We start from the raw sequence: 14372 nt of genomic DNA, 5'->3' as shown, positions 1-14372 counted from the left end.
CTTTGGAAAACAGTCTCGACAAGTCGAACCACGAACGCCGTTCATACAGTTCAGCTCACTTGGCACAGCGTTCGTGGTTCGACTTGAAGAACCACAATGGCTGCTGCCTGTAAACACGAAGTGTACTACTGTCTTTATAAAATATCTTCTTATTAAACGGTCTGTACTCTTACAAATTTCTCAATGCTTCGTTTTGCATGTAGGGACCCTCATTATGTTACTGTGTGAGTGTGGGGCTATTTTGAGCCTTGTTAGTGGTATTAACTAGCGATTTCTCTTTACTTATTATATGCCCCCATTACTAGCATATACGTTAAACAGTGTTTAGAGATAAAAAACTCTTTACATCCGATTATCATGAAAACAAATATCAGAGAACGGTCGACTAGGTACCAATGTGTAATTAGACCAAAGGTTAATTTTGCACCTGAGTTCTCCTTTTAAGAGATGTTAATATGGGAGGTCATATGTTAATTTTACTTAAGGTTTTTATGTCATGATTTTAGTTTCCATTAACGGTCTAGGTGGACTGGGAAGAGAGTTTTCCTTTACAAACACGAGAGAGTGACTACATAGTTGATCGATTTCTTGTGGGTTTCTTGATTTATATACACATCGAGAAATAAATTTTGCTGGTGAAAAGTAGGTGTTATTTAACTGATTGGGGCCAGACCTGAAAAGGGATTGCACACATACCTTCACGAAAGACTGCTTGTACTCCCATTTTTGGGGGCCTTCGTAAAATGGACGTTGAGGATCACTTTTCAGAGCATCTCAACACATCCAGACCAAATGCCAAAAGTAGGCTAAATTGATGCCTGATTAGCTATTTGGCTACTGATTAGCCAGCCTGTTCTCACGTAAATGCGTCTCTATAACACGTATTGTGTATTGTTGTGTTATTTATACGCGAAAATGAGTTTTTACGTGCATGTGAGACGCAGTTTTTCGGGTGCATTTCATACGCAGTTCATTTGCGTGTAATACCTACGCTATCTCACGACCAATTCGTACAAATTCGTACGAGTGATTCAAAAGTGGCTATTCATATGACCTCACTCATACGAATTTGTACTATTTGTCTAAACCCACGGTGACGGTTATGTTTAGGGGCGGGGTCAGGGGTAGGACATTCGTACGAATTCATACGAATTGGCTAATTCGTAAAATATGTACGATTTAGCAAAATCGTACTAATTCGTACGTGTGAGGTCGTACGAATTGTTATGAATTAGCCACCTCGTAAAATTCTACCCAAACGTATAATACACATGCACCCCACCCCACCCTTAAACCTACCCTAACCAACCAATGTGTATCATATTCACGTAAAAACTCACTTTAGCGTATAAATTACACGACAATACACATGTGTGCTATAAAGACGCATTTTGTGTGATCGAACACATTCTCATCCCAAGACGTCATCTAACTGATGCTTTTGACCCTACTGTACCTCAACATCCGACATTTTTGGGCACCCTTTAACGTCAGTTAGATGACGCTATACTGGGGCTTTACCTTTAGCGTCAGTTAGATGACGTGGGTTTAGGTCTGGGGTAGGGTTAGGATTAGATAACATCATCTAACTGCAGTGGTGGAATGTAACGAAGTAAAAATACTTCGTTACTTTACTTAAGTACATTTTTCACGTATCTTTACTTTACTTAAGTAGAATAAATAGTGCATACTTTTTACTTTTACTTCGTTACATTTTGCAGCAATTATTATACTTTCTACTCCACTACATTTCTACAACTTCTGATCAGTTTTTCCCCTAAAACGTAATCTGACCGTCCGTTCGTTGCACGTTTGTCTCACCATTGACATTTGGTAGCCATAGATACATCAACTAAATGCGTCTCGCACGCAGTGTGTTTATTGTGCAATTTATATGCGAAAATTTGTTTTTACGTGCATAGGAAACACACCGTGTGGAATTATGGCAAGCCAAGAGGTTCAGAATTACACCATAAATTAATCGCGTTTACTGGCAAACATAGTTATTAACATATGGTTTATATTGCCTAATTGCAAGCTTGTTTCAGAAATGGTGAAAGCAATTTTTTTTTCCATCATCATTGAACATCATTATAGGAGTATTAGGTTGAATGAGTTAGAATTAAATGTTTTATTAATCATTAGAAAATAGTCATTAAGAGAATCAATTGTTATGCAAGTACTTTTACTTTTAATACTTAAAGTACATTGAAAATCAGGTACTTTTTACTTTTTACTTAAGTATGGTTGTCATTGTGTTACTTCTACTTTTAGTAAAGTAAATATTTATCTGGTTATTTGTACTTTTACTTAAGTACTGAGATTCAGTACTTCCTCCACCACTGTCTAACTGACGTTAAAGGGTACCCTAAAGCGTTGGATGTTGACGTATGGTCAAAAGCATCAGTTAGATGACGTATTATTCCTCTGCATCTTTATCATTATATGGGTGGTGTGGATTTGCTATTTTGGTAGAATTAGAACGATTATTAAACCGTTATAGTTATCATTATTGTTCTCGGTGCAAACGGGCCTCAGGAGTTCTCCTTTTGAAATACTTTAAGATTCATGAAGAGTGGCATAACTGTCCATCACACACTGGTACTGAACTACTGACAACAGAGACAACACAATAAAAGTATATTTGGACATTGTTGTGACGGATAAGAGAAAAAGCTGTTGTTTTGTCAAGCTTTGTTCATCCAGGCCGTGTGATGAATCATATATCCCAGTGACAGTCATAAACCTCTTAAAACCATGGTTTTCATAAAATCACCAGGACACTGCATTCATCTTGTGGCCCGCTGATACACTTACTTTTATGACATAACGCACTTCATCTAAGTCACAAACCTTATTGAACGGATAAGGAGAGAGGAGTCTGGGAAAGATGAATGGAGGTCCCAGATCCCTGTATTAGGCCACAGCCACAGTGGGTCAGGGGAAATATGTAGGTTAAGAAATATATCATTTTCATCAACGCAAGCAAGAATAACGATACAATTGCCCCTAAAATGTATTTGGACAAAAGTCTTCTGAGGACAGAGCAATCTTGTCCTTGCAAACCCTGACAAAAATGTAAGCTGGTCAAGTTTGCTTAAATGTATACCTTCTGTCATAAAGTCCAGCCAGAATTATGCCAGAGAGAATGAGCATGCCAAGTGGAATAATTTATGAAGGAATCTAATCAGAAAACTACCCAACGGATCCTTTTCCCAACACTACTGTGGCACATTCAAAACCATTTTGACAAATAACTGACATTTTGTAACGTATACATTTTCCAAAAACAATGTGAGTAAGTGCTTATCCACACAACTCCTCTGGACAGCTTGAAGATCATAGCTAAAGGGATTTGGGATGTGGACAGAATTTAATATAGAAGTAAAACACTCAAGTCTCTATCATTTTCTGGTCTCTAGATATGGCTAAGGTCCAACCGAATCTCATGGGAAAATATAACTACGTAACATAGTGGTAATATTACATGAATTCGTATGATGTAAATTATCAAAAAATAAATAAATAAATAAATAAATAAATAAATAAAAAATTCCAAATGAATAAAAATAGCAAAAAATAGCATGAAGGTTCATCTTTAAACATACCAGGCACTTGGGCAAAAGAAAGTTGCACGAAAACGTACAAATAATTTAATGAATTCACACAAATTAGCCAACAAGTTGACAAAAGGTAAAAAGATATTCATTTATAGATATTCATTGCCATGAGATTGTGTTATTAAAGGCGTAGTTCACTTTAAGGAAAAAACAAAAAACAAAAACTTTTGCTGATAATTTACTCACCCCCATGTAATCCAAGATGTCCATGTCTTTCTTTCTTCAGTTGAAAAGAAATTAAGGGTTTTGGTGAAAACATTCCAGGATTTTTCTCCATATAATGGACTTCATTGGGAACCAAATGGTTCGAGGTCCAAAAGACAGTTACAGTGCAAACTGCAAACTGTTCAAGGGGCTTTAAACGATTCCAGATGATGTATAAGGGTCTTATCAAGCGAAACGATTGTTCATTTAAAAAATAAATAACAACGTTTAAGTTTTATAAGCTCAAATGGTCGCCTTCCTCTCTTCTGTGATACGTGTTTGTGACTCTCCTGTTCGAACTCGTTCATCAAAATGAATGAATCTTTTTCCAAGTCAATTAATTCATTTAGTTTGTTGAATGAACCAATTGACTCGTGAACGATTTTCTTGAACGAGTTCGAACAGGAGAGTCACGAACGAGCATCACAGAACAGAGAAAGGCGAGCATTTGAGCTTATGAAAATTAAAATTTGTTATTATTTTTTAAATGAGCGATCGTTTCACTTGATAAGACCCTTATTCATCGTCTGGAATCGTTTAAAGCCCTTTGAACAGTTTGCAGTTTGCGCTGAAACTGTCTTTTGGACCTTGAACCGTTTGGTTAAAGTACATTATATGGAGAAAAATCCTGGAATGTTTTTATCAAAAACCTTAATTTCTTTTCGACTGAAGAAAGAAAGACATAGATAGCTTGGATGACATGGGGGTGAGTAAATTATAAGGGTTTTTTTTAAGTGAACTACTCCTTTAAGGTCCCCCTTTCAACATAAGTCCTTCCAGTTTTTCATTAGTCCAATCACAATCAGAAAGCATTAGCAAATAGCACATCTCTTCTAAACAAGCCACATGAGTTGAGGTATCTCTCATGTCTGTAGAACAAACTTAACTTGGCTTTCACCGCCATCCCTTCTTTTTCATTTAAATGAATTAATTTAGCAGACGCTTTTACACATGAACACTATAACAACGTGGTAATTCTCTTTTTCTTAGTATATATAATGCAATAAACCATACAGAACTTTTAAAGATCTGCTTGCAGTGTTTTTCAGGAGAAGTGTACTCACTGTAGACCTGGAGATGTCCTCTGAAGGCGGTGCCTCCTCTGGTGTTCTCAGCTTTACACTCATAACTCCCAGAATCCTCTAGCTGGATGTTGGGAATCTCGAGAACAGCCTGTGATTTGCGCAGACGGGCTTTTTTGGGGATGTTCCCACTCATTTTTCTCCAGGTGATAGTGGGGACAGGACTGAAAACATAAAAAAAATATAAAAACCTATTTAGAGGAAATGTCTTTTTTATTTTATTGTATTTTTTCTGAAATAGAGCGTAACAGCGGAAGCCTTTTTTTGTGGCCTTGTTTCTAGAAGTGTTTGTTGAATTTGTTTCTCCACTGGGGAAAACGGAGTGGAGAGTGTTTTTTTTTTTTTTGTTTTTTTTTTTTTTTTAAAGCAGCTCTCATGAGCGTGCAAAAAAGGTTTTGAAAGTAAGAAAAAAAAGGTATAATTTACAACCTGATCTCACCAAAAAAATTACTACGTTACAAGGTGGCAATTTCATATCAATTTGTACCAAAATTTATGACTATTTGAAAAAGTTAAGCATAAAGGTCCACTTCTAACTCCACCACTGAACATACCTATCACTGGGCATAAGAAGAAATGTATGTAAGTAGATATAAGTAGATACCAAAACGTAAAATGGTTACGAATTGCCATGAGAATGTTTTAGTTTAACATTTTTTATGAGTGATTGACTACCATGAAGCAATGCAAATGACGTAATTAAATCAAAAAGTATAAAACTATATTATTTTAATTGATCATGATAAGTATTGTATGATAAGTATTAAAATAGTTTAAATTACATTGTAGAATAACATGAATGATTTGATTCATTTACTTAAAGGAGTAGTTTAAGTAACCCCAATGTCATCCAATATATTCTTTCTTCAGTCGAAAAGAAATTAATTAGTCGAAAAGAAAGACATTTTTCTCCATATAATGGACTTCACTGGGAACCAAATGGTTCAAGGTCCAAAAGACAGTTTCAGTGCAAACTGCAAACTGTTCAAAGGGCTTTAAACGATTCCAGACGATGAATAAGGGTCTTATCAAGCGAAACAATCACTCATTTAAAAAAAAAAAAAACAAACAAAAAAAAACAGTTTAAACTTTATAAGCTCAAATGGTCGCCTTGCTCTGTTCTGTGATGTGCGTTCGTGACTCTCCTGTTCGAACTCATTCATCAAAATAAATTTATCTTTTTTCGTGTCATTTGGTTGATTCAACAAACGAAATGAACGAATTGACTTGGAAAAATATTCGTTCATTTTAATAAAGGAGTTCGAACAGGAGAGTCACGAACGCACATCACAGAACAGAGCAAGGCGAAAAAACTTTTTTTTTATTCTTTTTTTTTTTAATGAGCAATCGTTTCGCTTGATAAGACCCTTATTCATCGTCTGGAATCGTTTAAAGGCCTTTGAACAGTTTGCAGTTTGCACTGAAACTGTCTTTTGGACCTTGAACCGTTTGGTTCCCAATGAAGTCCATTATATGGAGAAAAATCCTGGAATGTTTTCACCAAAACCCTTACTTTCTTTTCGACTTTTCGAAGAAAGAAAGACATGGACATCTTGTATGACATGTGGGTGAGTAAATTGTCAGCAATTAAAGTGAACTACTCATTTAATTGTAATGTTCATCACTGCTGAGTCTCAGATAATTCCAATGTATTGACAAGGTTTGTAACGTAATAGCAACCTTTCTGATTGGTAGAGCTCTTCAAGAAGCCAAATTTCCTTTTGGCTTTTACACACAATATATATATATATATATATATATATATATATATATATATAACAATATATATATATATATATATAAAGTCGAAATCACTGTGATTTGTGGCTTTTACAGAAGCATAAATCAGCATGTAACTTACAGAACCCAACCGTTGCATTCCAGTCTATCTGGCAATGCTATAGCAGTGCAAAAAGTATATACTTCATCTAAAAAGGGGGGAAAAAAAAGCAATTCTTTTATCTCTGCCCAAACCGTGTATCTGCGCTAATTTGTAAAACTGATAACATGGTCTTTTTGAAAGTACGAACAGGACAATCTGATATGGCAGTACTCTATAAGTGGCTGTGTACTGGGTAACACAATAAACGTCTAGATAGCTGTGCAGATAAGCAGTATTTGTACACTGCCATCCATCCTTATTTGCGGCTGCAGCGGGCGTGTGATATGACCTCCTAGGTGAGCCGCCCGCGCGTAGATAACCCGCTCTATCAGACACCATCAGCACTGCTACATAGTGACAGCTCCATTTCACAGCTTTCCAATGATGGAAATGTGACGCCGAGGAAAACCCCCGGCGTCGCCATCAATCATCCGTAGGCCCATGATAAAAACGTCACATTTCTGAGTCCTTCTGTCCCTCTACATCCGCTTAAATTCTACAAGGACATTTGTCCACACAGGATTAAGTTTCTGACCTGTCAGTTTAAATCATGATGGGTCTATGATAAAATTTGCAGGGTTGTGTAAGTTGTAGAACAAACGTTTTGTCCGTCGTGATTTAATCTTAAAGTGTCACTTTAGAGATCAAGTGCATTGGTAGGTGTGGATAATATTCGTACGATCAAAGCACATCACATCAAACAGAAATGATTGGGAAATGTAGAAATAAACATTCCTCGAAAGCCTGATGTATCATATTTGTAACTCACATTCACATAATTGATAATTTAGGTTGCTTCATACCAGCAAGTGTTCATTGTGAGATATCACTTACATTATTTACATTTGTAAAGATTTCACAGTAAAAAAAAAAATATGCGCACCTCGACCTGTAGGGGGATGTTTTTAGAATCACTAAAAGGCTTTTTACTTGTTAAAAAAAGTATAAACCATCAACCAAACGACAGAAGGCATGTAGATTGTGTAAAACAGGTTTATTTATTATCTTCACAATGTAATATGGCCCTAAGTTCCTATTCTACTTTAATATATTTCAAATGTTCAAAATACAGAAATCTAACCTTAAAATAAATGAAATAATTTGATTTTAAACAAATATTCCCCCTCTAAAACATGTGCCACAGTTTCACTCCAATAAATTACTAGCTGTAAAACTGTAATTATATTACTAATCATATTTTTTTCCCCGTCTAACCCTGAACATTTTCCAGAGAAAATTGTTTGAATAGAAAATTTCACAACAAAATACCTGACCATTATTTCTTAAGTGGTGTGAGAACTACCCAGAAAGGTTATACCTTTAACAAAATGCCAGCATGCATGAAAGCGGCCTCTTTTGTAGCCCCGGTAACATTTTCGGCACCAGACCCATTCACCATTAAGTGTACGGTACAATGCAGCCTCTGAAAAGCATCCCTGGCCTGCAGACATTTAGGGCTGACCGCCCGCGCTATTGACAATATACGTTCTAGCCTTTTCCCTGCACACAATGCCAAGCCCTTAGTCGCCCCGACTCTTAGGTTGTCATGCATAGCGAGAGACAACGTGAGACTAAAAGTAATTCTTAGTTCAGTTTAGTTCATTATAAAGAATGCCATTTTCTTTCATGTTCATGCACTGATAAATATTTTATTTGTGGGTAAGGCGGACGAGCCCTAAAGTTCACAGGAGGATTCACGATCAGCCCTAAATGAGCTGCGAATGAATGGAAAGGCCATCAGTGATTTCTTCATTCGCTGAGCAGCGAGTTAAGAGTCTGTAAAGTTTAATTGAACTAAGAGAGAGAAGCCAATAGGAATACATAGATTAATGTCTAAGTTTAAGTAATGACTTATCATTCTAATGCGGATAATTAATTGTAAACGACATTTCCTCACAAAAGGGTCCTTGAAGGCACTGTAAACAATTACTGGGCCCTTAGAGCAGTTTGGTTTAGAAGGTGTTTGCGCTTGATAGGCTTTACATTTGAATTATTCATTGCAAACAACAAACGCAAACAGAATTACAGCACGACGACACTGGATTATGTATTTAAAATGCAGAAATGCATTCCCTTTATGCAAAACGCCATATCAGTTCTGTTAAGCTACAATCTGAGGATCCCAAATGAAGTTCTACAGAATGTAATCCAACAATGATGAATAAACATAAAAAAAGAAGATGAATAAACAACTAAAATGAATGAATGAATTAATTAATTAATATAGATAAATTTTTAAATATGCTAATGAAACATATAATTTCTCCTGGTATAATATTTTATTTTTCATTTTAGCCTTCTTCTTATTGTCTGGTGCTCTTCGTGTGTCGGTCAAAAATTAAAGATTTTTTTTTTTAATTTTCTTAATAAAATGAGTGTACTAAATATTTTGTATTTTTAGCGGATTTCATGTTACTAAACTATATTTACGTTGTGTTTTTTTAATCCATTTAATAACTTTTTGACCATAGACCTTAAACTTAAACTGTGGTAAATCTTGAATGCTTTAGAGCACAGACTTAAGGGCTGTACACACCGGGACAAATATCAGAGCGCATTATTTGCCAGCGTTTTTCAATTCGTTATTTGTTTTCACACCTAAGCGATTTTCGCTGACGATGAGCAGAGTGAAGATGCAAATTCATTCCCTGACATTAGATGGAGCTTAATGTAAAACAGAAATACCACTGTACACAAGGTGGCGTTGCGCAACTTTACGCTTCTGACACTTGCTTGTCACAAGTATTTACGGTATTTACGCACTTGTCATAATAGTTCTTTATGTTCCGACACCAACGAGACCAACAGCTCTACATTCATCTTGCCTTGCATCTTCCTTGTCTTATTTCTTCCTGGCAGTGTAGACGCTACTTGGTGTATATCTTCGCCGTTACGTATGTGTGCTCGGCAATACCGTTTTGTGTTTGAGCGCTCCCTGCCAAGTTGTGTTTTACTGTAACTTCAGAAGCTCCAGACATGTGAGCAAAAGCACCAATCTCATTGATCAGATAGTTTTTGACGCAGTGTGTCAAACCAAAAAAATGAAGCCGAGGCGTTTAAAAAAATTGACGCTTTTACGGATGCCGTTTTTCCGCGACGGTGTGCATTAGTTTAGTCACAATGCGTTAAACGTCGGCGAATTTTGTGAAATTTTTGTGAAAAACGACATTTAGCAGATTATTGCTGAAGTGAAAAAAAGTTCATCAAGTGACCTTTTTTTACAGAAAAAGTTTTTTTTTTTACAGAATTTTACGTTTATTGTTATGTTTTATATGAAATATATATTTTCAAAAAAGCACATTTTACTCAAAAACTGCAAGAAATTCAAAGCCTTAAACCGAAACAAGTTGCATTCCAAATTTGAGGTTGATATCTTAAAAAAAAGAGCTTTCAGTAAGATTTTGTTTGGCCGCAGTACCAAAAGTTTTCACTGGATGAAATTCGTCTCCCATTCATTACCAATGCGGTCATATTTGACCGCGAGGAACACAACTGTGACTATTTTTTTTCAGGACCATTTAACGTTTTCAATGCCCATGGTTTATTTTTTCGCGTGTGTTCACATAGCAAGTGCCAAAACTTTTACCAAGTTTCGTTAGCCTGGTTAAAACCAGAACATTCTCATTTGTAATTGAGTTATGGTCCGGCAAAGCGTCATATACAAATCATTTCTAGAGGGACGTCACCAACGGACGTAGCGGACCTAAAACCAATCAGAGCGATGAAGGAGATGACGTATGCAGAGTGGCGGAGAAACATCTCCGAGTGTTGTTCTTTGCTCGGTTTTTAACAAAAAGGAAACGTTCAAATCGCTACAACAGACGCAATAGCTGATTCGAATGAGCGATGTTCGACGGCGACATCCATTGTAATGTGGGCTACAAACTCTGCTTCAAAATCCAAGCACTATCGTCATCGTGTAAAGCCCGCCCCAACGTTTCTGATTGGTGCCTCGATTTTGACGGATTGCCAGACTAACTTTCAGAGCAAATCTAAATTTCCCCAGGCTAAAGTTTCGTACCAATCCGATGAAGTGAAAGATTCTAAAAAAAACAAAACCTAAAATTGTAATGTCAAAAATGGCCGAAGAGCACCAGTAATTGGGGAAGAGAATAAAGTGACACATCAATACACAAAAACATCAAAAATGTATTGTTTAATCATTTTAAATCTGAAGAAACTGACTTCCTTGTGTGAAATGTTTTGCTTGATATGTAATATATATATATATATATATATATATATATATATATATATTTTTTTTTTTTTTTTTTTTTTTCAAATGAATAACTCTTGGGTTGATATGTTGTTGGCTGGATGTCTGGATCTATCTCTACAGTGTAGTATCTCAAAATCTGTTTTATTTTATTATTTAAATGCAGACAAAAAAAAAAAAAAAACATTTAGGTTAGCATGCCTTCATAAAGCCCTCACATATTTACTTTTAACAAAACAACAAACCCTAAGTTATACCAGATATTTTTGCTCAGGAAAAACAAAAATGGCCACAGCAAGGTACATCTTAAACATGTATGGGAAAAGCCTCCTCGGTCTATCATTTAGAGGAAATGGGCTGCGCTGAATGAATGTCAGAGTGCTTTTCTGCCTTCCGGCTCTGGGTCGGTACTGGCCACTTTCATTTCTCACCGTGCTATATCCTTGACCATATGTGAACATAACAGATATTAAAAGCATCCTCCAAACAATGGCATGTGCAGACTCTCAAATCGCTCTCCTCCCTCACGACCCCTGGCCCTCACCCTCTGCCTCCCGTTCAACTATTACGAGAATATACAGCTCCCAGGGGCCGTATCCTGGCGCCGTTTCTACACCAATCACAGTGAAATTGCCACTATATCAGTTATGGCGCAGAGTTCAATACTTGTGGAGAGCTCATTTAACAGCAAAGCGGAGTTAGGAGTAAAAATAGCTATCCTCCTGGTACCATCTCTTCTCTAGAGGATGCATTCTGCTCTCTACTATGAAAAGAAAGTGGTCTGACTGGTTAAATTGGTCGTAATTATGATTATTAATGATTCCAATTGCAAAAGGGGCGACGGTGAATGTTCTGTCTTTGTGTAATAGAAAGGCACCTTCAAGTGGTGCAATGGGAAGAGGTATGGGTGAGGGTGGGGGATTATGCCAGCGTACTTACTTCCCAAGGGCAAAGCACTCCAGCCTCACTGTGACACCTTTGGCTGCCAGCACCGTCTGGGGAAAATGCGCTTCAATTTTGGGCTCATACTCCCCCATCACACCTAAAAAGCAAAAAAAGAAGACACATAAATGTCTATTTAGACTACACCATATATACAATGGGTGCTCCATTAAAGTGTACGACTTTAGAAGTCTCAATGCACATATTGTATACGACACTACAAAAAGTGTTTTTCTGCCGATGGAAAACTGCATACACTCTAAAAATGTTGGGTTGTTTTAACCCAACTTTGGGTCAAATCTGGACCCATTTAACCCAATGGCTGGGTTTGTCCATATTTGACCCAAAGTTGGGTTAAAACAACCCAGCATTTTTTTAGAGTGTACTTTTAAACCCCAATGGGAGAACACTAACATTTCAAGTTCAGGGTGTATCAGTCATGACGAAAACTAATTGGCATTCATTATCTGGAATTCATTGTCAGTGTTTAATCTTAAATTTAGCTTGTAGACATTTTGTTTACTGCTGAATAGCAATAAAGTTTGCCAAAAAAGGTGACAGGTTTAGCTGGTTTATTAGGTGACAGGTGACATATATTGTGATGTTTTGAATACACCAGTTTGGGTTTGCATTTAAGCGTTAGCATCAAGCTAATATCATTACCTTAAAATTCAATCAACTACGGCTGATATAAACAGTTTTAGCCATCTTGCTAACTTACGTCAGACTTGAAGTGTGTCCAAATATGCCAAATACTTATTGTGACAGATTTCAAATGATTAGGGTTAATGCTCGATCGTGTTCGAAGATAATGTACCATCTAAACAAAACCCTAAAAACTAAACCGGGTGGTGATGGCGCAGTGGATAAGACACAGGCCTTTGGTGTGAGAGACCCGAGTTTGAATCCACTGTGAGACACCAATGTGTCCCTGAGCAAGACACTTAACCCATAGTTCCTCCAGAGGCGTGCGACCTCTGACATATATAGCAATTGTAATGAACTTTGTTAACTTAGTGTTAACAAAAGCACATGTGAAATGATAACATTTTGCCATGCCTTTTTGTTTTCCACAAGTCTTTGATATCTTTTATTGTGACTTTTGCGGGGTTCGTATCGGAGCGTTTCACATACGTGAAATGCTATAGCAGGTGAGCTACTGGGAAAGTTTACTAATATGGTGCTGGTTATATGATACAAACATCCAAATGTATTAGTTTACAAATCATGCACTGTAGTAAAAGTGTTTTGAGGACATGACATAGTATTATTCATTTTATATCCATATTAATGGATTCATATTCATATGGACACTTTACTATCCCATGAGGTGGATGGTAGGTAAGCGATGCATGGTCACATGACAAAGCCAACATGGTGGACGTCATGATTGCATTTATATTGCACACACTACAACTGTAAAACAACTGCATAATACGTATTCATAAAATCAAATCATAAGTATTTTAGCTTACATACAGTAAGTATCATTAGTAAATGAGTAACTACTATTTAGTACATTAGTAAATAGTAGTACTTCATTAGTAAAATTGCAATATTTATGTCTAAATGTATCTTATCTTAATGAAATAGCTTCATTTGCAATAATCAATCCCTCAAGCTTTTTCTGTGTCGGGAAACTGCAGGGAAGCTTTTTAAGATGTTGTATCCACAGGGATACAAATAAAAATGTAGGATATATATAAAATTACACTTTTTTGTATTCCCAAATGCAGAATAAATGGCGTTTGTTGAATTTACTGTGAACCGCTCCACTCTGAGATGCAAACAGAAGAACATGAGCTGCGCGTGTGTGCACTGAACACACATCGCCGCGCTTCGCTCTGAAGCACACAGTGCAATAGAAAATATACTTATTGAATTAAAATACACACACCACAGGGTATTGATACGCGAAATGTATCCGATCGCGGTGCGTTCTGGGTGCTTTTACACCTGGCTAAGTGCAAATAGCCTGCCTTATTGACTCTATTTACACTAACATTACTCACCATTCTAATTGAGACAGACAAAATTACAAAAGAAACTCATCTGATAACTAGAGCAGTGGTGTGAAGAGTAAGGCCACTTTAGACATTCTACTAACTATATAACTTTTGCAACTACATGTCAACTAAATCTCATTAGAGTAATAGTAGACTGTTATGTTCAGGTTAGTAGAATAAGTTGACATCTACTAGCAAAGGGACCAGATAGAAAGCAAAGTCAAATTACTCATAGTAACTACTCAAAGTTACTTAGCAGAATGTCTAAAGTGGACTATCAAAATAAAGTGTTAGCAAGTGATCGGTTAGCTCTGCTACATCTGCGTCTATGGGACAGCACACCTCTAAATATCTCAGTTTGTAGGTGTTGGATCAGCACATTACTCACACCTTTTGCCCCTCGCACATGAAATTCCACCG

General features: G+C 36.6%; 1 protein-coding gene across 5 annotated transcripts in view; it reads right to left on the bottom strand.

Annotated features, from left to right (window-relative positions):
• cntn5 (contactin 5) overlaps nt 1-14372 on the bottom strand; it is a 347671-nt gene that overhangs the window by 79119 nt on the left and 254180 nt on the right. For all 5 annotated transcript variants that reach the window (XM_089135349.1, XM_089135350.1, XM_089135353.1 and 2 more), the window contains 2 exons: nt 11944-12046; nt 4889-5070 (listed from right to left, as the gene is read on the bottom strand). In XM_089135349.1, coding sequence (XP_088991475.1) covers nt 4889-5070; nt 11944-12046 — 285 coding nt within the window. The remainder of the gene's footprint in view (nt 1-4888; nt 5071-11943; nt 12047-14372) is intronic.

Source organism: Pimephales promelas, chromosome 10, assembly GCF_988280905.1.
Source record: "Pimephales promelas chromosome 10, fPimPro1.hap1.1, whole genome shotgun sequence".
Taxonomy (NCBI): Eukaryota; Metazoa; Chordata; class Actinopteri; order Cypriniformes; family Leuciscidae; genus Pimephales; species Pimephales promelas.
The sequence above is the reverse complement of the archived record's forward strand: the minus strand, read 5'-3'. Positions and strand labels throughout refer to the sequence as shown.